Below are 24,080 nucleotides of genomic sequence, written 5' to 3' on the forward strand. Positions count from 1 at the left end.
GGGGCGTGACTAGGGGCAGGCACTGGAGGTATATTTGTGCCTGCTGAGGAGGAGGAGGTGGGAATGGGGACACAGGCAAGGCTCTGCAGCATCAGAGCTGGGAAGGGAACACTGGGAAACCGACTCTGCCAGCGTGTAGAGCTCTGGACATGGTTGCTTGGAACTAACCCCAATAAACATCGCATTGCCTGCGCTTCAGATTTTCTGTCTGTGTGACAAGAACCAGGGGAGGGGGTGAAGGGACAGTCCTCTAACACCGTACAGCTCCCAGCTCCTTGTTCTGCTTTAGGGATTTGACCCAATGCCCACTGCAGTCAATGGGAAGAACCCCATTGCCATGTGATGCACTCACACCACCACAGACCTCCTCCTCCATTGCAAACCCCTCCCAAGGAAATAGCTTACCATCCCCATCAGGGAGTAGCTTACCATCCCCATCAGGGAGTAGCTTACCATCCCCATCGCCAGGATAGCTCACCCACCTCCTGCACCTCCGGACACAGGCAGCTCCCCCTGAAATACGAGCGTGGCGATGGTGGACATCTGCTTGCCTGGCTGGCTGAGCAAAATGTGCACGTCCTGTCCAAGTGGGAATCCTAAATGTTACCAAGCCAGCCATTTGTTAGCACAGCGTCTCTCTTTAAGGCTCATTAGAGCCAGGTTTTTCCACAGTGTCTCCCAGCAGTCCACCTGAGTCCATCCATTTACATTCCAGCGTGAGCATGTCTCTGGCCTGCATCCGGATATCCTCCGGCAACTGCCATTCAAGGTGGTCATCCCATAAACATTTACCAGGCAACCACTTTGCAACAGCTGGTGTCGTTCATCCTACGGCTAGACGGAGCTAGGAATGCACACCGTGAAGCGTGGATATACACAGCGCCTGGGAATAACGGATGCTAGGGTGACCAGATGTCCTGATTTTATAGGGACAGTCCCGATATTTGGGGCTGTCTCTTATACAGGCATCTATTACCCCACCACCACCCATCCCAATATTTCACACTTTCTATCTGGTCACCCTAATGGATGCAGACACAGTGAAGCACACAACAGGGACACACACAGGCTATGCATGCCTAAAACTTCTATAGCACACAGGCACTATGCACGCAGCAACACAGCTGTTTGAAGCAGGCACCCATTAGTGATCGGTTTCTGCACAATCTGATCCGACTTCCATTCTGCTCTGTAGCCCAGCACCTCTCTCTCAGATCAGGGGCTTCGGACAGCAAAATCTAGATCCAATACATTACCCACATGCTAAAACAGAACTCTGCATCTGCAAATAAAGAAACAGGAGGCCGCTCTGATTTGCATAGACCAACCCATAATGCTTTGTGGCTTTTTTTGGGGTGGGGGGGACATCACACACCTGAGGTGGAAATGTGGGGAGCAGGATTCACAAAGGATACAGCGGGTGTGCATGATGATAACACAACTGCCTCAATTCTGGATCCAAATGTTCCTGAAATCCAGAGGTGATTGGATCTAGGGGCTGGTTTGGGACCCAGCCCTGCCCTGATTCCAGCCTGACATGTAAGATCTGGACACTTTCCTAAGGACACCACATTTAAGGTACCAAAGGACCAGCTGCTGCTAGCTCCAGTGAGGAAGATGGCAGGGTGTGCGTGTGAAATCTTCCCTCAAATGATCCCCAGGCCCCCGGCTGCATTAGCACTAATTAAGCACAAACATTAGCAGATCTGTTCAGTGCCACCTGATTAATGACACTGTCAGGCGGGAGTTTTTCACTCTCTGAAGGCAAATGACCTGTGATGTCAGCTACCTGGTAATGTGTTAGGGGAGCGAAAGTCTCGTGGGAGGGCCGTGAACCTCCACCACTCCTGCCTGGCAGCTCTCGGGCAACAGCTTCGTGCTCATGCAGGAAGAGGGGTCACAAGGAGAAGCCAGAGAGCTGGAAGCCCGTCGCTGCCCCTCCCAGCACAGCAGGTGTATGGATACTTACAGCGATCATGCACGACTGGTCTGAGGGCTGGTGGGAAGCCTTGAGTCAGGACTCCTGAGTTCTAGCCCTGGCTTCACCACTGATTTTCTGGGTGACAAGTCACTTCCCCTCTCTGTGCTAGAACCCTGTGACCTGACCTGAACCCAGCCACAAGTGTTGCGTTGGGTGAGAAACAACCAGACCCTCTTAGGGTAGCTTTCCTCCTCCTGACCATGGGAGGATAATGGGAAGTGATAAGGGATAGAACTAAAGTGTTACAGGGACTGGTGGGAGTGTAATAGGAGCATACAATGACAGGCTGCCTGGCTCCTTTCTCAAGCCAAGGTCAAGCAACCAGTCAGGAGGGGCAAGGGGAGGTTGGCGGGGAGGCATAAGAAACACTAAAAGCTAAAGCTAAACACTAAAAACCGGAACGGCAGCGCCTCTCGCTCTGGAGGGAGCAGGGCACACAGCTGCACCAATCCCAGGGGCAACTCACGACCCCCTCAGGCTCAGGTGGGCTTAGGTCCAGGTCAGGCCCAAGCAGACCACTACTCCGTGCCTCAGTTTCCCCATCTCTAAATTGGAGATAATGCCCAGGAAGTGAAAGCCTATAAAGCCCCCTCAGTCCTTCCCAGGACAGCCGAACGCTGGACACCAGGGCCCTGGAAGTCGTATTTTTAAATAACGTCATGCCAGTTGTTTGGGGAAAGGTCCATGGTGCCGTGGGACCTGGCCGCCCTGCACGGAGGAGCTGGGTCCCCCACCCCCAAGCTGTGGCTCTGGGGCTGGTGAGACGCTCCAGGCCAGTGGGGCCAAGGGGCCAGGGCTGCAATGACAGACTCTCAGTCACCCCCCATTCCCAGCCCCTTGCAGGCCCAGGGCACGGATAGCTGGTGTCACAGTGCCCTCTGGCGGCTGCCCGCAGCACTTCGCTATTGAGGCTTTATAGCTCTGCACCACTAGCTAATGAGCGGGGAGCCCGCTCGGGCGACCCACCTCCAGCATGGGGAGCCAAGGTCATCTGTGAGGGAAACCGCCCAGTGCAATAACTGGGGCCTGGGCTACTTGGCAAGAGCCACATGGGGCCCGCAGAGACCGAGCACTGATAGGGGTCCCAGAGGGAACCGGGCTTCAAGGAGCCCCATCCCGGCTCAGAGGGAGCAGAGGCCTCAGGAGTTCCCCCCCCCACACACACACACACACACACACACAGAGGAGAGAGGCATCTCCCTGCAGCAGCTGTTGTTACTACTTCTCTGGGGCAAGGAAACCAATTGGGGGGGCGGAAAGCAGGGTTCCTCATCCCCCAAAAGCAGCCAGGAGAGCGCTTGGCCCAGAGGAGCAATGCACGCTCCACCTGTCTTGCAGCCCCCACCCCCAAGCACAGTGCACTGGGTTCGGAGGATGCGCCTGAAGTGTTTGAATGGGGATCCCCGTCCCGACGGAGGCTTTCGGAACAGGCAGGGCCCCTTGCTGTCAGCACTTCCCCCCACAAAGGGATAATGCCCCCTCCTGAGCTCCTGTCTGGGGTAGGAGTTGCATGGGGCCTCCTGTGCCTTGCTTCACCCTGGGGTCAACCTCCCCCCCCCCAACCACCATAACAGCCTGAGAAAGGTGATGGGACAGGCCTATGCACATGCTGGAAACCCCTCAGGCAGCAACTGTCCACTTCTCAGTGCAAGTTCCCTCCCTCCCCTCCCCAGCTCAGCCTGGCCTGCGAGCGGAGCAGTCCCCCTCCAGGCCCTGATCTGCCATGAGATATAGTCACTGAGCCCTGCGGCAACCCCAGCCTTTAGCTTCAGCACCTGAATTAACAGCTAGTGAGGCCAATTCTTCAGTGCCGGGGAGAGAGCGCCATGAGGGAACTAGTCCTTGGTCACAAAGCCAGCTGGAGTCCAGAGAGATTTCAGGGGCTTCCCTGGTTTTTCTGGCTGCATCATTTAATACTTGAGTCATCTCCTGAAATGTGTCCTGTCCCTCTCGCATCGCACGCTGGTTGGCTGTAGGGCTGCTGACGGGCCATGCACACCGCACAGCAACTTGTGAGGGCTGGGCTGCGTGTGTGTGTGGTGGGGTTATTATTGTGGGGCTGTTATTGTTATACAGCAACCCCCGTTGGTTAGTGTAGGATCCTGCCTGGCTACTGGGCAGCCAGGACTGGTTTCAGAAATGCTTAGAAAGCCAAACAAATCGGACAGAAGCTGGGAGGTGAGACTGACATTCTCCCTCAGCCCTGAGAGGGCCTGAAATTAAAGCAGAGATGTGTCTCTTTGTGCAGCTGGAATTGGGTATTTCCTGCAGCAGGGAGTGGGGGGTGGTGGGGGGACTGACCCCATTACACTTTGGGCAGGATCAAGTCACAGCAGCAAGTAAATTATATAGACACAGGCTCACCAAACATCATTACAGGAGAGGGGTGGGCAGCTCTGGGCGGGTCAGCAGGACTCAACTGCTCCTTCACCTTCACAGGACTCGTAAGAGACCAGCTCCCAAGGCAACTTGGGGTTTTTTAATGCATTTTGCTGGGAGTTTGGTAAACTCCCAAGGGACTGGGCTCAAAAGGGTGGGGAGAAGGAGAGAGACGACCTATGTTCAACTTGGCCAAGTCTCCAGGGCTGGAAGGGAATGGTTTTCTGTTCTGTTTGTTCTAGGATCCAGTCCAGTTAAGTAGAACAGCAAATATTGTAAGACTCATGATAAAAATCTGAGAGTTGGCAACACTGTAAATTTATTAGTAAAAGTCCCAAGCCTGGGAGTCAGGTTATTAGCCAAGGATCTCACTTTAAGAAAGAAAGAAAGCTAAATTCCTATTGCTCATGGGATAACCTTTGTTACCTGTAATCCAATCTCATGGGTTTTTGGACCCTGACTCATGATTTGTGAACCCTTTGGGCTGGTGATGCTGCTAATACCTGTATTTTAAAAGGGCTTTTTAGGTTTAAAAAGATGCATGTCTCTTTGATAGTAACAGTCTGTTCGGGTTTATACCATGCCCCTCACCAGGGTATCGGAGAGCCTCCCACAGCACCAGAGCTCTCTCTACAAGCAGAACTGGCTTGGTGAGATGGCTCTCTCTCACACACACAGGCAGTGGCCAGTTAATTGTCTCCAATTACTGCGCAGTTACCTCCTTATTAACCAGCAAGAAGCAGATTCTTCTGCATTGTTCCATTAACATCTGCCAGGACCGTTCAACTTGTTAATGAAACAGTGCTTCGAACAATTAAATGACTGATGACACTCAATTAACATGTATCAGAGGGGGAGCCGTGTTAGTCAGGATCTGTAAAAAGCAACAGAGGGTCCTGTGGCACCTTTAAGACTAACAGATGTATTGGAGCAGAAGCTTTCATGGGTGAATTGCATCCGACAAAGTGGGTATTCACCCATGAAAGCTTATGCTCCAATACATCTGTTAGTCTTAAAGGTGCCACAGGATTCTCAATTAACATGCTGATTGGCCTCTCAGCTAATTGGCGCTGGCTTGGCCTGCTCCTTGTTGGTGGCGACTTCAGCCTTGAACGGTTCCTCAGCAGCTCTGGCCCCCGGGTAGCGGTTGGCCGGATCAGGCAGCTTCCTGCAGCCATGCCCAAGAGCTGGCTCTAGAGATGCCAGGCACTGTGCAGACTGCCTTGAACAGTACTGGCCGGGGCGATCCAGAGTCCCCCAAGCCTGTGGGACGTTCTAACTAGCATTAGAGAGGCAGTGTGGAAGGTACTGGATTGGGAGTCAGCAGCCCTGGGTCTAACCCCAGCTCTGCTGGGCAAGTCACTTCTCTTTGGGCCTGTTTTCCCCTCCCACCCTTTCACTATGCAGACAGTCCCTTCCACAGAGCTCACCGGGTGTGCACAGCACCCTGGACCTTGGGGCCCCAGCCTGCGAGTGACTGTCCCCTGCCAGAGGGCTGTGTACTTTCCCTTGGTTGTTAGCGGCCCTGCGGACAGGACCTGCTGCTCCTAATTCTCTGTCAGTTACAAACTTAGCCTGGGAAACGCAGCACCCTCCCCTCCTCTAAGCTCCTGGTAACCTGGCATTCGTGGGGTTGCTAGAGCGCCATTCACATTCAAATCACCCCTGGGTGAAAGGCAGGAGACCAGGAACCATAGCAACCTGCAACACACACTAAACCCCTGAGCTCAGCCCAAACGGAGACTCCTTGGAGCCCAGAAGTAGCTGCTCGGAGCGCTCCTGGGTCCGTACTGCCAGCCTCGTAGCCCATCGTCTCCCGAACCAGACACTGCCTCTCACGGGGGCGGAGGGATTCCCTCCGCCCGCCTGACCCAGCAAGCCTGGGAGATGGAATCCCTGCGGTTTGCTTGTCTCTGTGAACTGTGCGACTGTGGGTAAGTGAGTGCTCGAACAGGCACAGACAGACACACGCCCTTATTTATTTTTGCTGAAGGCTTCTAGAGCAAGACTGGATTCGTTTCGCCTTTCCCCCCCCTGCACACACCAGACCTGATCTTAAGCAAAAGCTGCTGGCACTGAGTTGGGCAGGCGGGCTAGACGCCATGGGCAGCGGAGAAGGACAGCCGGCTGCTTTATTTCTCTCGCTCTAGGTCTCTCTCTCTCTCTGCGTTAGCATGGAGCCGTTTTAGAAAGAGGTATCATCACTTGTACTGCTGTGGAACCTAGAGGCATGAGAAAGTCTCTGCCCCACAGACCCTCCACGTGCATAGATATATTCTGTAGTGTTTACCCACGTCCCTGGGGACTTACAGGTTTTAACCACCTCTTTACAGAACATGACAGGGGCCTGCAGCCGTGCCCTGAGCCATGTTGCTAGCGGGTTGGGTAATAGCAGGCGGGGGGGCGGGTCATTTCACAATATTTGGTAGCTTCCAGCTCCTAGCTCCACCACAGGAGAGATCTCTTCCTCCTACCAATTGCAGCTCTGAGAGACGCCGAGTAGAGGGCAGCAATTCTCAGGGGCCCATCATCCGACTGCCCAGCACCCAGCTCCCAGCGAGCAGACCCGGCCGCCTTGGCGGTCACCTCCCCTGGCTCTGATGGCTCCCCTGAGGCACGCGGGCTGGATGTGGAGAACGTTCCCAGAGGGGAGGGGGAGCCCGGTTTCGGTTTCTCTCTCTCAGCTGCTTCTCTGTCATGCTCAGTCGACACAAGTGCCACAAGAACTGCAAGAAGCGGAGCAGGCCAGCGCCTCAGGACTGCAGGAGGCCCCAGCTTTCCCATTACAAGGCAACTTACACCCAGCCACCAAGTAAGCGAGGGGAACCAAAGCAGCCTCCCTTGGGAGCGTTTTACACATGCCCCGTGCGCCTCCCGGTCACCTCCTCACTCTTCCTCCCCTCCAGACGTACATCCTCGAAGCAGCAAGAGGCCGCTCCGCACCCCTCCACACCCCAACCCCCCGGCCATGGCCTTCAGCACCACGCAGCGGGCAGAGTTCATTCCCTGGGAGCTGGGCCAGAGGACCAAGCCGCCTGTCCAGGTAACGCCAGCACCGCAGCCGATCCAGGCTAGGCTCCTGCCATCCCCCTCTCCCGAGGGAGAAAGGAGAACCCCTCTCTCCCCACCTGCCCCCTTGGAGAAGGCCAGGACTCTACCCCACCCACACACCTGCCATGGCAAGGCCTGCAGGCCACGGGGGCTCTGTGAATTAACCCACCCGTCGCCCCTCATGTGGGGAGGTGCCCTCTGCGGCTGGGCACTCTGGAACCCAGTCAGCGCCAACGGGGGCTGCGCGGCCTGCTCTCCACTGGGGCAGGGTTAGCGCCATGGGTCACTCCCTGGGAGCGGCGTGGGCCCAGCAGCCCCACGGGGAGGAGACAGGCTGACCTCTCTAGCCCCGGGCACGGGGCGGTCATGTTTTGCAGGAGGCGTATCAGTGCCCACAGGAGCCTTTCCAAAGCCAGAGTCTGTACCGCCTCCACTTCCCGCCCAGGGAGCCGGTCGGGACCACCCTCCGGCGGCCCCCGACTCCCAGGCAGCCTGACGGCTCTGGCTTCCCCCACACCACCACCACCAAGGAGAGCTACAAAGGATGGCGAGGCGAACGCCCAGCCGGCTATGGAGAGCCGCCAGCCCTGGCAGGTACAGCTGGGACCTGCCCCCAGGCTGAGATCGGCCAAAGGGGCTTCATTAACTTGGGGTGCCCCCATTCCACGTGCCCCATCCCTGAGTCCTGGATCCTGATAGTGCCCTGAGGGCTCACCGGCACTACGGGAGCCAGGAGGGGCTCGCCAATGCCAGACACCGGGCCCACAGTGCCTGAAGTGGGGCTGGGTTGTGCTGGGCTCTGTGCCTGGGAACATGCCCGAAGCCCGGGCTTCAGCCTGGCACGCTGGGAACACTGAGCGGCACCAGCCCCGTTCTCTCCACCCTAGGCGCTCTCCTGTCCCCTGACCGGGCAGCCGAGATGGAAAGCACCACGCAGCGAGAGTTCACTGAGAAACGCATCCCCAAACCGGAGCTGGTCAAAGGCCTCCAGGCTCAGCTCACCATTGAAGGTAACAGAGAGGATGAAAGCTTCCAGCCCCACATTCACATGGGCCTGGAAGCAGGGCTGCCCCCACATTGGCCCGGCAGCACGCAGCCGCCCACGCTGGGTTCCATTCGCTGTTGGCGTCTTAGCAATCCCCTCTCCAACCCGCGCGAGCGTTTCAAGCACCGCCCTCCTGGTTTTATTGCTTCATTCCGCTCACCCTCCCTCTGCAGGCCTCTCACCCAGTAGTTCTCAAACTTTTGTACTGGTGACCCCTTTCAAATAGCAACCCCCCCCCTTAAAAAGTGTTTTTAATTTATAACACTATTATAAATGCTGGAGGCAAAGCAGGGTTTGGGGTGGAGACTAACAGCTTGTAACCCCCCATGTAATAACCTCACAACCCCCTGAGGGGTCCTGACCCCCAGTTTGAGAACCCCTGCTCTAACCAGCTTTGCGGGGCACAGGCCTGTCCCCCCGCTCAGTGCATAACAACATCCTCCTGGTCGGGGTTAGAACCCCCTCCCCAGGCCCACTAGCCCCTCCTGGGCCCACCGCTGGTTAGCGCTCGTGCCTACCTTCTTCCTGAAGGGCTGCAGGCAGCATCACCCCAGCTACCGCCTTTCTCCAGGCCCTTCTCGCAGCTGCCTCGCCACGCCTGTCCCAGCTCCTCTCTCCTGGGTTCCTCCCAACTGCGTTCTCCGCTCTCTGTGCGGCCAGCTCCAGTCCCCCCCACAGCTGGGACCAGTCACTGGCCTCGCCTCCACATCACCTTCAGCTGCCAGGTCACAGCAAGGCTCACCCGGCTCCCTTAAAGGGCCAGCCTGTGACCGGGCCCTTTTCCCCTAGCCCAAGCGGCTCCCAAGGTGAGACAGCCTAGGGCAGTGATGCTCAGCCTGTGGCCCAATCAGCACTGAGCTGCAGCCCATGTGACATCCTCAGGGCCATACAGGTAGTATTGGATGCGGCCCACAGAGATAAATAGGTTGAGAACCACTGGTCTAGAGCAGAGGTTTTCAAGGGGGGTGGTGTGTGCTGAAGTCTTCCAAGGGGACCATCAGCTCATCTAGATATTTGTCTAGTTTTACAACAGGCTATGTAAACAGCACTAGTGGAGTCAGTACAAACTAAAATGTCAGCCAGACAATGACTTGTTTATGCTGCTCTGTGTATATGCTGAAATGTAAGTACAATATTTATATTCCAAGTGATTTATTTTATAATTAGTGGTAAAAACAAGAAAGTTGGCCCCTGTTCAGTACCAGTGGGCTGTGACACAGGTGTATTTTGTCTGATTTTGTAAGCCAGTAGTTTTTAAGTGAGGTGAAACTTGGGGGTAGGTAAGACAAATCAGACTCTGGAAAGGGGTACTGTAGCCTGGAAAGGTTGAGAGCCACTGGTCTAGGAGTACATCTACGCTGCAAGCACAGGGATGATGAGGGGGGGAAGCTGGTACAAATTACTGGGGCCTAGCAGCCTAGAAGGGGGCCTGGGGCCTGGCTTCCCCTCCTCCCCCTGTTGTCTTACCAGGGCCTGGTGGTCTGGAATGGGGCCTGGCTTCCCTAGCTTTCCCCTCTCTTCCCCCTCCCCCTCTCCCCCTGCCTGTTGGCCCTGTTTAGCCAGTCTGCCCTTGCTGGGGGGCCTGAAAAAAAATTTTCACCAGGGCCCGAACCCACTCTGAGTGGCCCTGTGCAAGCGGCAGCAAGTCTACGGCCTGGGGCTCGTGTTGGGTGCTAAAAACAGCTGTGGGGAATTTGCAGCTTGACCTCTGCTGCTCACCCCATTCCCTGGGGTTCTGAGCCCAAGTCTGAACAGCTCCACATTATTCTTAGCACAAGCCCTGAGGACCCAGGCTCTGAGACTCCCTGCCCCTTGCAATGTAGACACCCCCCAGGAGGCTGGTCACGGCTAGGCGTTATGATACGACGCCGGAAGTACAGGATGGGCTGTGCCATATGCAGGAAGCAGCACAAGGTTTCAGAGACTTGGCAGAGCTGAGCACACGGGATGGGTGGGCTCGTTTCCATGTCATCCCTCAGCTGCCAGCCCAGGGGCTATCTGAGCACTGAGACAACGTGGAAAGCCTGGGCTGAGCTCTCCCTGGGCTACTTTCCAAACCAGAACTGGGAAAAGCGTCCCCATTCTCTAGTCTGAGTTTGAGACCCGCTGGGAGATGTATCATTTATTAATCTGGCCTAAGACAGGGGACGCTCTTGATTTCTGCAGCCCCTCTCAGTAGGGCTGGCAAACCAGCCAAACCCTGCTCCTATAGACGGGGTAGCCCCTCCAACGACTAACCCCCACCCCCTCGGCATGGGGTAGTACATTGCTTTCTGTTCTGCTAGGTGATCATGACATGACGACAACCCACCAGAGCACCTACCAGTCTGTGCCCTTGGAGAAGCGGGTAGCCCAGTCACGCGGTAAAGGAGTAGTGCCAGCAGGGAAACGAGCCCAGGTGGAATACATGACCAAGTACCGGAGCGATTTCCCAGCATGTAGCTTGTTACCTGCACGGATTCAGCCTGCTCAGCCTCCTCTGGACAACCTGGCAATCAACCAGGGCTTCAGGTGAGTGCAGCCATCAAGTAACCACCTTGGGCAGGGCTTGGAATGGGGGAACTCCAGGCAGGGCGAGGGGGTTGTCTCAGCATTGCAACAAGGGGGCTGTGTATCCCTGGAACAGCAGAGCAGGTGAGCGGAGCCTTTAATAGAGAGTTAGCACAAGGGCCTTCCCCTCCTCACAGTCTGAGGAAGGCTGCGTCCAACCCCAGCAACAAGTTTTGGGAAGAGGAAGGAAACATGATTTTGTTCCTATAAACAACATAAACCCAAGGGCTTTGAGATCCTCAGGTGAATGGTGCCTGGGAGTCAGACATTCACTGATATTAACGCACATGCTTACCAAACGCAGTAGCTCAGTGATGACCCCATTTTACAGATGGGGAAACTAAGGCATGGAGCGATGAAGTGACTTGCCTGAGGATGCACAGAGAGTCCTCGGCAGGGCCATGAATAAACTCCAGGAGATGCTGCAGTGATGGCTGGGGATGCAAAGCTCTAAAACACCTGATTCACCTCACCGCTGAAGTGTGTCCCTCTTCCACCCAGCACAGATTTTCAGACGGTGCAGAGGGAAAGCTACCATGGCTGGGACACCCGCAGATACCCTCGTGCCAGCCCCATCAAGCTGAAAGAGGAGCTGGCAGACTTGGGGAAAGAGAGGGATGGAAAAGTCAGTGGAGACACGGTGACCAAGGTAATGGGAAGGGAAGGAGATGGGGGTTAAATGGAGATAAAGGGACTCTGAGCACACTTAAATTCAGTGAATGAATAAAGATTCTCACTCACACAGTGGGAATAAATCTAGTAAGTAGAGCACAAGGCCTAGGAGTCAGGGTGCCTAGGTTAATTCCCAGCTCCGCCACTGCCTTGTTTTGTGACCCTGGGCAAGTTTCTTCCCCTCCTGTCTGTAAAATGGGAACAGTAACACTCCTTTGACCCATAGGCTGGGAGGCTTTGAAAATCTCCTCCTTAATTAGCCAGTATTTGTAAAGGGGTGTGGGCCACGCAGTTCCCATGGATGAATTGCTTGGAGATTCTTGGACAAACCATGGCAGAAGTTCAGGATATTGTATTCTGCATTCATTCAATAAGTCAGTAACTCTAAACCAGGGTGAGGTGGGGCCAGTATCTGGGCACCGCTTGGCTTTTGTGGTGGGGGTGCAGTGGCTGCTTTGTGTAGCATAGACAGAGAATCCCCTATTGCAGTGATCCTGACGGGGGGGGGGGGGGGGGGAAAAGGAAGCTAAAGAAAAAATGAGACGGAGGGAACCTTGCCTGAACCCCCGCCCCTAGGTATCAGTGTCACTGTCCACCGTTTTGTCCTGTCCCTGCATGGCAGAAATGGGCTGGCTCCCTCTTCACCAGTGTCATTGTGACCCAGGAATAAACCATTGGTGTAAATCTTGCACTTGGCCATTCCAATCCCAGCTCCACGCCTGGAACAGCAAGCAGCATTTCCCGCCACTACGTTCTCTACGTACCAAGGGACAGACTCTTTTAAACTCTGCAGTGTTCTCGATGGGAGCTACAAGGCGCAAAACTCGTTTGAAAATCTGGCCATGCCTCTCTGCAATCTAGAGGTGAAAAGTGCTATAAAGAGCTTGTGGTTGTTCTGACCCTCTCGTGTCTCTTTCCAGCTCTCTTACCCTCCTCTGCCCTTGGACAGGCCTCTGGGGACTATCCAGTGGCCCCCCACAGTGCTGAGATCCCTCCCTGCAAAGTTTGACGATTCCACAGCTCACAAGTTCTTCTTCAGAGAGTGGAGAGTCCAGCCCCGAATCCGGCAAGGTGACCCCCACGATGGAGTCTACATCCGACCTCTGGTAATACGATGGGGGCAGGAGACCGCTCCTGCTAACTGGCTGGCACCCTCACACAACACAGACGGTCCTGTGAAAGCGGAATGCATCCAAGAGCCTCAGCACAGCCTTGTACACCAGACAAATTCCACAGGGTACCACAAAGACAGAGGCCACTGTCCCATGAATGATAATGCGCTTGAGAGAACAGCAGCCAACTCCTATTTCAGTCAGGGTCGTACCATGACCAGTGCTGCATGGACTCCCCAGGCATGCAGTCCCTGCCCTGCAGAGTTTATTATCTGAATAGACGCATGGGGAGAGGGGGATTTGAGAGACAGGCAGCATAATGGATGCAGGTATCACCTTTTAAAGAAGATGTGTGGCACTAACATGATGGGAGGTGAGGGAGTTGTTACCCAGGGCAGATGTGTAGGGAGAGGAAGCTGGTGGGCAGGGAATGAGGGAGGGGAACAGGAGCTTGGAGCAAACATCCAGTGAGGAAACCATGACCAGAACAAAGACAGCCCTCTTGCTGCAATGTGTAGTGGGGCAGGGGGTGGGGTGGGAGGGAGAGAGGAGGCTGGAGCTGGGCACCCTGCTGCTGCTGCTGCTACCAGCCAGTGTAGGGTCCTCTACTGCTCCCCCCAGGAGGGGCACAGCTGAGACAGCAACAGGTAGTAGGGTGACCAGATGTCCCGATTTTATAGGGACAGTCCCGATTTTTGGGTCTTTTTCTTATATAGGCGCCTATTACCCCCTACCCTCTGTCCTGATTTTTCACATTTGCTGTCTGGTCACCCTAACAGGTGGAGGAAAGCAGGCCTTAGACTAATGTTCACCAAGTTAAACCTGGGTATTTTGAATGCTCCCCTGGCAGCACACACATGCTACCTTATGTCCCAGACCCCCTAGCAAACAGCATTCAGGGACATCCAGAAACAGACGGCAGAGTCCAAACCGGCTATGTCTGTCTGCCCCTTGCACAGCCCTATTGTATATTTACAAGTGCCTTATCTCCTCTGTTCTTTTACATTGGCAGTGACAGAGAATCTACAACTGACCGCGGCAACAACAGGGGAAAAACCCCCACTTCCTTGCTAACACATTTTAATATTTCCTAAAAGTAATTTCCTAGTTTTCTCCAGTTCTTTCTTTTTCAAATGTAATTACCTCTGGTCCACATGCAGAATGGAACGGAAGCTGACAGATTGCTGCGATCTCTAGTTAGCAGTTGGCTCATGTTTAATGTAGGCATGGCTGGGGCAGGGGGTGCTTTGATAGCGTCTCCCAACACCTTGCAGTGTAAAATACCAAAAAAGGGACTGAACTCTGTGACTGTTTGGATTTCTAGGCCAAGTTTGAAAGCCAAACTACCACACACAGCACATTCCTGCCCCAGAGAGCGGAGAAGGTGAAGAACTGCAAACCAGAGCAGAAACCCATCCAAGCACAGGGAAAGCAGGATTTCTCCACCATCCACAGGGAGTCTTACAGGTACAGCTTCTATCTCTTTCGGTGATCAAGTCCAGGCAGGCCATGGCAACATTCTGATTCCTGCAATGCAACTACGGCTCCGGTTGCACCAGTCAGACACATAACTGGGTTCTCAACACTTTCTTTTTCAGGCCTATCCCACTCCCAGTCTGTCGTTTGCAAATGTACTTGATCCAGCAACAGCAGCAGGGAAGAGAAACAATGAATTCTCTTGTGCCCGTTAAAGCCTGATATGCAGTGTGGATCCAGGTCCCTCAGCCAAATCAACTCTGTCCCCAGAATGCTAATGGGCAAACCATTACTAACTAGACAATTTGATAAACTGTTTTTTGTGCATCTTAGCAACATTAAAATGGCATCTAAAATCTCTGAAACTTGAGTGCCTACACTGCAGAGGTGTGATTGCACTCACACTAACTTTAATCTAGCTACCATGGCTAAAAACAAAGATGCAGCACCACAGAATAGGAACCCAAGTACATACTTAGGGGGGGAGGGATAGCTCAGTGGTTTGAGCATTGGCCTGCTAAACCCAGGGTTGTGAGTTCAATCCTTGAGGGGGCCACTTAGGGATCTGGGGCAAAATCAGTACTTGGTCCTGCTAGTGAAGGCAGGGGGCTGGACTCTATGACCTTTCAAGGTTCCTTCCAGTTCTAGGAGATGGGATATCTCCATTAATTTAATTTATACCAAGGGTTCTCGGCAGGCTTGTACAGCCTGCATGTCTTCACTGCCTCTTAGCCAGGTTAGCGAGATTCAAGCTAGCGTGGGTAAGCAATCACAGTGCAGACACATCCTAGAATAGCTGCCGTTAATTTGGGTGTTGTGCATGGATGTGGTGGTTGTTTAAGTTACAGCAATACAAAATGTAATAGCTATTGAAATTATTCAATAATTTGTACCTAATTTCATTGTATTTCCTGTTTAAGGATTCTGTAGGAATGCTACCATTAATATTTTAACACTAGCTTTCAGAGTGCATTAGTCTATTATTTTGCATTTTATTTTAAAGATAATAAAAATTGCTTGTGCTTAGTGTTAGCACTTAAATGGTCCTGATTAGACGGATGTGCATTCCTCAGCAAAAAGAGTGTTCCCAACTTTCTCTCTATCTGAAGAATCCCAGACAGTAGTTTTCTGCAAGTCTGGAGTAACAGAGGAGCACCAGCAGCAGGTGACTTATCAGAAAAATCAGATGACAAAAAATATTTACATAATGTACCTCCCATAAGGCTTTATGGAAATATGCTTAGAATGTGTTTTATGCTACATATGCCATGTAACATATCTCCGTAAAGGTTATGATCTACTGAATGTATTAATCCTATTTGCATGCATGTATCATTTGAATGTTGGCTGTGCACTGGCTTGATTTCTAAATAACCTTAGTAGAGCATTTGGTCTGTTCCTGGAGAAAGGAATGTTGAAATTAAGTACCTAATCAAGCAGCACTTAAAGGACAATGGATCTTGGAATGCTCCAATCCACATAAGATGTCTACTTGAGGACATTCAAGGTAGCATGTAAACAATGGATGCTGTAAAAACTGAGTCATGCAGGGACATGACTTGCCCAGGTGATTCCTAAACTCCATCTTGGAGCTGGACTTTGCATAGGAGTGAGGAGGGGGGGTCTCCACCCACAAGAGTCTATTTAAACCCCTGGGAGACCTCTCAATTTTGTTTTCGGCTGGCTAGAGAGCCACCCTTCAGGACGCTTGAAAGAAACTGGAACAAAGGACAGTGTGCAAGGAGTGTGAGTGATTGCTGGACCCAGGCTAAAAGGAGTTTAGCCTGTAAAAGGGAGCATTCTGGAACTGGTGAGGATCTTATCTGTATTCAGTTTGATTAAACATAGATTTGTGCATTTTATTTTATTTTGCTTGGTGACTTACTTTGTTCTGTCTGTTACTACTTGGAACCACTTAAATCCTTTCTGTATTTAATAAAATCACTTATTTATTTAACTCAGTATGTATTAATACCTGGGGGAGCAAACAACTGTGCATATCTGTGTTATAGAGGGCAAACAACTTGAGTTTACCCTACATACCCTTTATCCAGGGTAAAATGGATTTATTTGGGTTTAAACCCTGTTGGGCACCTGAGTGTTAAACAGGAACACTTTGGTTAGCTGCTTTCAGGTAAACCTGCAGCTTTGGGGCAAGTAATTCAGACCCTGGGTCTTTGCTGGAGCAGATGGGTGTGTCTGGCTCAGCAAGACAGGGTGCTGGAGTCCTGAGTGGTAGGGAAAGCAGGGGTAGTAGTAATCTTGGCACATCCGAGGGCAGCTTCCAAGGGGGATTCTGTGATCCAACCTGTGACACATACATCTATCTCAAGAGGGCAAAGGCCTACAACTTACATTGACTTAAAGCCAACGGTTAATTTTTTTATCATCAATTCAAACAGTAACCATAGTGAAAGATTGATATCTGCCCCATGCATAAGTTTCTTACATGTGTTTAGAGCTGGTCTTCACCAGGAACTTAAATCAGTAGAGCTACTCGTCTCAGGGCTGTGAAAAATCCACACCTCTGAGACACACTTATGCCAACTTAAACCCCACTGTATGTTTAAAAAAACCACACCACACACAGAGCCAGCTAAAAAACATTATTATTTACAATTTTTCATCCAGGTTACAGGACTGTTAGAAATTTAACCTGTTAAATAAAAAAGGAGCATCGCCTTTTGACGGGGAGAAAACACCACTCCACAAATCACATTTCTTAAGAAAGCCCTTACGCTATACTTCCCACCCAGCACCCTCATGCAGCATAAGAACCATGGGAGCCTAATTCCTATCCCAAGACCCAGACCGCCACTAAGGCAAGGACCTTCCATAGAAACAGCTAGGGCATTCAACACCTTCTCTCTGCAAAGTAAAGAAAGAGAAAACTCCAACGGCCTGTGAGATCAGAGGTGCTTTCTCAACACATTGTCTCTACCTTAGCTGTGGCTCAGAGTCTTGGCAGAGCGGTCGTCTTTTCTGAAAGTCAGATTTCAGGTTTAAACAAACCTGCAGACAGCAATGCTGTGACTATGCAACTGCCAAGCTAGCTTGGCCCTGTCAGCCCTTGTGATAGAGACCAACCCCTTGCCAGCAGATGCTCAAAATAAAAATCACATTCAGGGTAGTACATTTAAACCCACCATTAACTGCATCTTTCCATGAGCAGTTAACCTAGAGCAGCTGCCAGAGTTTCTAGCCAGGATGGGTTTGTTGTCAAATACAACAAAAGAGTTTCTCCTCCACACCCCTCTCTCCAAAAACCCCGTTTAGGAAGGGACCAGACAGTGATGTTCCACCATATGGAGCAAGGCATTGTAGGAAATATTCATCTACTTAGCATAGCTCAGAACTAGGAACAGGAGGGGCTTTCACGGCCAGTCGGGGAATCCACATTGCAGGACAAAAGAGCCACTTCAGGCTCCTTAGCAATGACATCAGGCAGACTTGCTGGGGCACAACAGCGACAAGCCAGCTGATGGTATTAAACCTATGCTGCCACCACTGCCTACAAACCCCTGTTGAGCTCCCCAGAGCTGAAATCTCAACTTCCAGTTTACAATCTTGACACACAAAAGCATAATTCTCTGAATGAGTTTTCTTTAATCCTCTCCACACCCCAGAGAAGCACCTGAGATTTGGGACACAACTGAAAATCAGCAGATCCCAAAAACACCTCCAGGGAACCAAGAGTTTGGCTGAAAATAGGATTACAAATGTATTTACATATAATTTGTTAAAAAAATATTAATGCCAGAAACTGGTGTCTCTTCTGCATCTCACAGCAAGTCCAAGAGAGCAGAACTGCTCCTGCAGGTAGCTGGATACTGCACTTTCCGGCTGCTCGCAGTAAAGCTGTAGGAGTTCTTCTCTGTGCTCAAGGGACCCAAAGTTTCCCGCCTTCTCCTCTCTGCCTGACTGGAGCATCTTGAACTTTCCTTTAGAGGCAGCCTTCTCACCCCCAGGTCGTCCATTTTAACACTGAATGCCAAGTGTTAAAGAAGAGGTGTTCAAGGAAGAATGAGCCATTCCTTACAGCTCTTGCAATATCATTAGGTTGTACTGGGGTCTCACTTCCTCCCCAAAGGGGAGCCAGGAGCAGTCTTCCATTTGGTTTTCTCTTTTGTTTACATGTCCTCAACACTCCACTTATATGCAAGCTCCTGAACTGCCTTCTTGCTGGCTAGCCTGGCAAAGCGCTTCTGTTCAAACCCATTGGACCTACAAAATAATATCAACAAGAGTGTGGGTTGGTGCACAATATACTTTACCAAGCCATTTCTGAAAAATGAAACCTTCTGGAACGACCAGATGGCTCAAGCTCCCTTCCATTTCTAGATTGCTGGCTCAGTTTCAGCCCCATCTGTAGTTAACAACAGCTGGTGCCATCTGGTGGCAGTTCAGTGGCCACTGTACAGCAAATTAGGTGGGTCTCCTTCCAGTTTTTCATGATAAATGTCCCGAATGCAAAGGCCACGTATCCCCACATTGGCAAGACAGGCAAACTATGGAGATAGGTCTCCCAGCCCACCATAGCAAGGATCTGCAAATGTCAGCACTGAGGCATATTAGCAAGGGGGAGAGCAGAGTGTGGGAAGCACAGATGATGAGAAAAGGGCAAGTATTTTCTGTGAAAAATTAAACACATTTCATGGAAGTTTTTGATTTTTCATCAAACAAATTAAAAAATTGTTTATATTCAATACAAAAAAGAGCAGTTGGGGCCCTCCTCCCACCTCACTGGAAAAAAAGAGGGGGAGGATGGGAAAGGGGAAAAGAGGAGGGGGCAGGCACCTGAAAAAAACTGAAACCCAATAATTTGACATTTCAATTTGACCAACTATTTGTAAAATTGCAAACACAAACATTTCAATACCACTGAAAAGCCATGTTCACCCCCCAAAAATGCAAGCAGCTCTAACGAGAAGCCTGCAGTGCTGCTTGCCAACAGAGGACTCTGGTCTTCTGGGGTGTTGAGCCAGCACCTCACTCTGGCATGAAATTCACATAATTTAAAAAAAAGGTTTGGAAGCTCAATAAGACAAGAGACTGTGTGAAAACGCCTTTGTGTGCAGGCAGTACAGCATACTTCCCCCATGCCTTTGTCTGCGTTACCCTGGAGCTAAGGGTAAGCTCTTCAGGGCAGAAGCCCATCTGTTACCTCTACCACCATGCTAGGTGCAATACAAACCGATGAGGAATGCCTACCTGTCCACTCCATCCCAGCGATACCCAGGCCATAAGTTAAACCTGTTCAGGGGAGGTGCTGGTCCATTGTACCTGGGCTTCTCTAGAGACAGAGAAAAGCAGCAATATAATCCATTACTATTTCAGCTCAACCATGTGGTTACGTTATCATCAATCTAAAACAGCATACACACACATGCACTGACTGCTGAGCCAGCCAGCCAGATCGCTGAGCGCTGACCATTATTCATGGAGAACTTCCAAATACCACCTTTCATCTAGATGAACTCCGTTGGTTCACAAGAGCACAGCACTGTTGTTCACCTGGTCTCTAAGCCAATCAGAACACAGCTGGCCAACAACAGTACAGTGAGTCATTACCACTATTGCACTAAAAGCCACCCAAAACAGACTGATCCGTTATGGTGAGTCTTGTGCTGCACATTTATTAACAGCCGCCTTGCTCATCAGTGCCTCACCTGAGCCCTGAACTGCCATAACCTAAGTACAAACCAACCTTTCTTATCCTTGCTCTCTTTGGCTTTCTTCTTTCTGATGAAGTTAGCCATGGGGTCCCCTTCTCTCTCCTTCTCGCGGAGCATCTGATCCAAGTCTTGGTCATCAATGTAACGAGCCAATGGCTTCTGCATCTCCTTTACGGCATCCTCCACATTCTGCTGCTGCTGCCTACGCTGGGCCAGGCTTGAAAAGAAACATACAAAGCCTTATGGTAGAGCACGTCAGACCCAGGGCACATCCTATTGCTTGCTCAGTGCGCGTGGCTGATTGCAATCCTGTGCTACCAACAAGTGTACAGCACTCACAATCCACACACCAGTGCAGGACAGGAAGAGTCAAGAGATCTCTAAGATGAGAGAGAACATTTGGTGTACAGGTCCAGAATCTCAGTGCCTGGTCAGTGCTCCCTGGGAAAGGAGTCCAGTGGTCTCAGTCCAGTCACAAGCGGGCCTGCATCCATATCAGTAAAACCACCTTCACAACAGCCATCTTTGTTGGCAACAGAGGTGTTACATCATTAGGGGGAGGGGATGTTATGCCATGGAAGAGGACTGAGCAGTTTGCTATTGAACCCCGGGGCTTCTTACCCCTTGCCCCACTTGGCATAGAGCTCATCTCTCTCAGATTTTGCCTCCGCCTTCTTCTGCTGCTCAAGTCGTTCCTGCATAAGGTCCCTCTTGCGGCCTGACTTGTCTCGAAAGACTGTTTCAGCATTTTGGGATTCATCTGAAGACATGAGAAGTTGCAGGTTAGTCATTTTAGAACATTTCCAAAATCTCAAGTCAATTCAGTCCATCACTTCTACGCACTTCAACAGCCCTGTGTTTTGGTTGGCTGATGTATATTTTTTGTTTTTAAAGTATTCCAACCTCAGAAAAAGGTCACCAACCAGTAACGATAGAACCACAACCACCAGTTTCTAGCCACTGACCACAACTGTCCTTGTAGGTAGGCTTACTCAAATCTCAGTCTGACCCAGTTCTTTTAAGAATTGCTCACTGATCCTGCCTAGCACCCTGATGCAAGTCCCAAAAGCTTCAGCCCTCTCTATTCTTATTTCATGGGGAGCAGTGCTTGGGGGTGGGAGGGTTCCACCATTTACATTTCATTTACTTTACAGGCCTAGGGCCCTTCATTTTCAGTTTTTATTTAATTTAATTTTTCCCAGGAATTTATCAGTGTTTATTATCGCAACAACAAAAACAGATGAAAATCAGTGCAAAAAACTATTAATAATGTGTCTGGGTAAGTATCAGGGTTTATTTTGGTGAACGGAAAGATGGGAAAAAAGTATTCAGTAGATTGATTAATGCTTTGAATTCCATTCAATGTGGTTTGCTACAAAACTAAAACAGATCTCAAAACACAATGCCACTTCTGAGTTTAAGAAAACAATATCTCTCTAATCCCCAAATAAAACTTTTCATTTGAATAAACAGTTTACTGTTGTAGGCTTAGAACTATGAGTCTATAAATATTTACATTTAATAATTGGGCCACACCATTTGCAGTGCATAAACTCAACTTCATCCTTTTCTCCTGTTTTGGGGGTTTTCTTTAAACTTTTGAATACTTGTGTTCTGAAATGTATTCTGACAGATTTTAATTTTCTTCCCATTTTAGTGTTTCAAATCTTTAAACCGTTATCTGCTAACAGCTTGAAATGTGTACATGGCGGGCATGAGATGTATCAGTAGGTTCGGATGCACACGCACTTCCGAGCTTGCGGGCATGCCTGTTTGTTTATTGTGTGTATCTTATCTAGACTAATTTGCATACACACACACACACACACAGTATTGTATTATCGTAATACATATCTCTCATGCAATGTGTTGTAGTTTCCTAATAAAACAAGTTATTTTTTATATATTTGAATGATACAAAAGTAGGGTGAAAATGAGAAAAAAAATGAATACTTTTTTGTAAAACTTGGGACTTTTTTGGTAAAAAAACAATTTAAACTGAACACGAAGGGGCTTATACAGGCCCCATGACACCACCCTTGAAGGCCTTTCGGAGTGCCTAGATGCTACCCCACAGAGAAGCACTTCAGCCAGGGCCCACCACACCCCAAACCCCTACAACTAGCACAGAAAAAAGCAGTAGGAACCAGGCTGTAGGTTGAAAGCAGGTTGATGCCCATTACAGTCTCATTAACTCTTTACCTTCCAAGTGTTTGTTATTTCTATCATGTCTCCTGAGCTCCTGCTGTTCTCTCCGCAGCAGGTCGGCTGACACCAAGCCAGCTTTACCCCCAGAGAGCATCTGGCTGGCCTGCAAATCCAAAAGGGATACCACACATTACCACTAGCTGAAGGCTGTGGAGGCTCATCCATGTAAAGAGCTGGTGATCTCAGTCCAGTTCTTAGGAGAAATGTCCACATCACCAAGCCACCTCCCTCCCCGGGGCAATAACTGGCTCCCTTGTGGGCACTCTCAGCAGACACACAATGACCGAGTGGGGCAAGAGGACAAAGCTATTCACTCATCCTTAGCAATGCTCACTGCAGGATGGGGTGAGGCAAGTAGGGAGGGCAGCATAGGAAACTTATACCTTACAAGCTTACCCTCTGGTCCTCTCCTCTCTCCCCCTGGAAAGATCTTTTAGAATCTGGGCCTCGACGAGGAAGCAAGAGGCCAGGAGAGCTCCTTGAACCGTGGAGTTTCTTTCCAGCTGCCTGACTCCTTCTGGGAGGAGATAAATCAGAATCTGAAGACGTGTTCTGATTCCTCTTGGGAGGAGAGAGTTTGGAGGGGGAGTCACGGTGTAGCAGGCCTGGTCTATGACTGTTCCGCAGGGGGGAAAGGTCAGAATCAGACGAGTCCTGGGAACTCTTCCGTGCCAGTGAAGAATCAGAGTCATGTCTCTTGCGCCTTTTAGGCGACGGAGCCTGTTTAGGCTTTTTATTGGCTGCAGAAAAGCCTGCAATAATATGGAGATATCAAATTATAATCACAGAAGACATACAGTTTGGAACCCTGTAAAAGCCTGGACATGCTAGCGTCTGAGGTGCGTCTCTGCAGAGCTAAACTAGCCAGTTTGGAAACCAGAAGAGATGTTAAACATGCCATGTGATAACAGACAGCTAAACTCTGGGCACTCCTTTTAGACTCTATATCAAGCAGTGAGAACAGCCCCGACTGGTCCTGGAAGTTATTTTGAAAATCCCTCTTCTACACCTATAAAAATACTGGTACGTACACTTAGGTATAATCAGCATTGCTCCAATAGTTTCATTCCTGAATGAGGCTATTTCCCATCAGCATGGGCTAGGTCAGCGGTCCCTAAGGCCACCTCTTCACGTGCGGGGAAAAAGGATATTGTTAACATTCGCTAACACGTGTTTGAAATAGTCTTCTCTTTGCGTGGGGTTCCTTTTACTCGCAATTTGCCTTTGATATAGGCACTCTGGGTTGATTTTTAACCCCTTGCTAAGTCTGTGCAGAACAGGACTGAGAGACTTAGCTTTACCATTACAAAACGTTCGTTACTGGGGATTTTTGTACTTCTTGTAAGGTAAGTCCAAGTCTTTCCATCTTTAACTTACCAAGAAACACTGATTCCAAATCCCACGGCTGGCAGCAGTGTGCAAACATGGTCACAGACGGGGGCCTGACAAATGTTTAGAAATAACACGAACTTGAGTGACTTGCTGTTCCCAAGAGCACCCGGCTAGCACTGAATGATCTCATACATACTCACCTCTTGTGCTGCTCTGTTTTTTCAGCCCACTAGGTGATCCAGTTCTCTTTCTCCGAGATGGTGATGGGGCTAGGTCAGAACTGTCTCTGTTCTTCCTGAGGGGTGAAAGATCTGGAGTTATCTGCCGCTTATGATGTGATGAGGACTTGTGTGGGAAGCCGGATCTCAGATTAGATCGCTCTCCTTGGATTCCTCCCGGTAGCGATTTGTCCATAGTTTTCTTGGTTTTTTTTCCTGACACTGAGTCGTGGTGGCCCCGGCGGGGCGGCGACAAGTCCGGCGAGTCGCGGCAGCCCTGGCGGGGCGGCGAGAAGCCCGGCGAGTCGCGGCGCCCACGGCGGGGCGGCGACAGGCCCGGCGAGTCGCGGCGCCCACGGCGGGGCGGCGACAGGCCCGGCG

The 24,080-nt window shown here is 50.8% G+C and overlaps 2 protein-coding genes across 2 annotated transcripts in view; one reads left to right on the forward strand and one right to left on the reverse strand.

Annotated features, from left to right (window-relative positions):
* Positions 1-6,960: 6,960 nt before the first annotated feature.
* Positions 6,961-14,735, forward strand: LOC117868580 (stabilizer of axonemal microtubules 2-like). Its single transcript, XM_034754653.1, is given in 10 exon segments — positions 6,961-7,014; positions 7,016-7,172; positions 7,267-7,403; positions 7,789-8,005; positions 8,299-8,421; positions 10,742-10,967; positions 11,508-11,655; positions 12,599-12,784; positions 14,115-14,257; positions 14,389-14,735. Coding segments are annotated over 10 exon segments (1,491 nt in total). The 3' UTR covers positions 14,489-14,735.
* Positions 14,736-18,183: 3,448 nt separating this feature from the next.
* Positions 18,184-24,080, reverse strand: part of BUD13 (BUD13 homolog) — a 12,304-nt gene continuing 6,407 nt past the window's right edge. The window contains exons 6-12 of the mRNA XM_034754659.1: positions 23,682-24,080; positions 22,546-22,901; positions 22,144-22,252; positions 20,563-20,701; positions 19,974-20,158; positions 19,478-19,559; positions 18,184-18,490 (exon numbers count right to left, since the gene is read on the reverse strand). The exon at positions 23,682-24,080 is cut by the window's right edge and continues 17 nt beyond it. Coding sequence (XP_034610550.1) covers positions 18,397-18,490; positions 19,478-19,559; positions 19,974-20,158; positions 20,563-20,701; positions 22,144-22,252; positions 22,546-22,901; positions 23,682-24,080 — 1,364 coding nt within the window. The 3' untranslated portion in view covers positions 18,184-18,396. The remainder of the gene's footprint in view (positions 18,491-19,477; positions 19,560-19,973; positions 20,159-20,562; positions 20,702-22,143; positions 22,253-22,545; positions 22,902-23,681) is intronic.

Source organism: Trachemys scripta, chromosome 21 (genome assembly GCF_013100865.1).
Source record: "Trachemys scripta elegans isolate TJP31775 chromosome 21, CAS_Tse_1.0, whole genome shotgun sequence".
Classification (NCBI taxonomy): Eukaryota; Metazoa; Chordata; order Testudines; family Emydidae; genus Trachemys; species Trachemys scripta.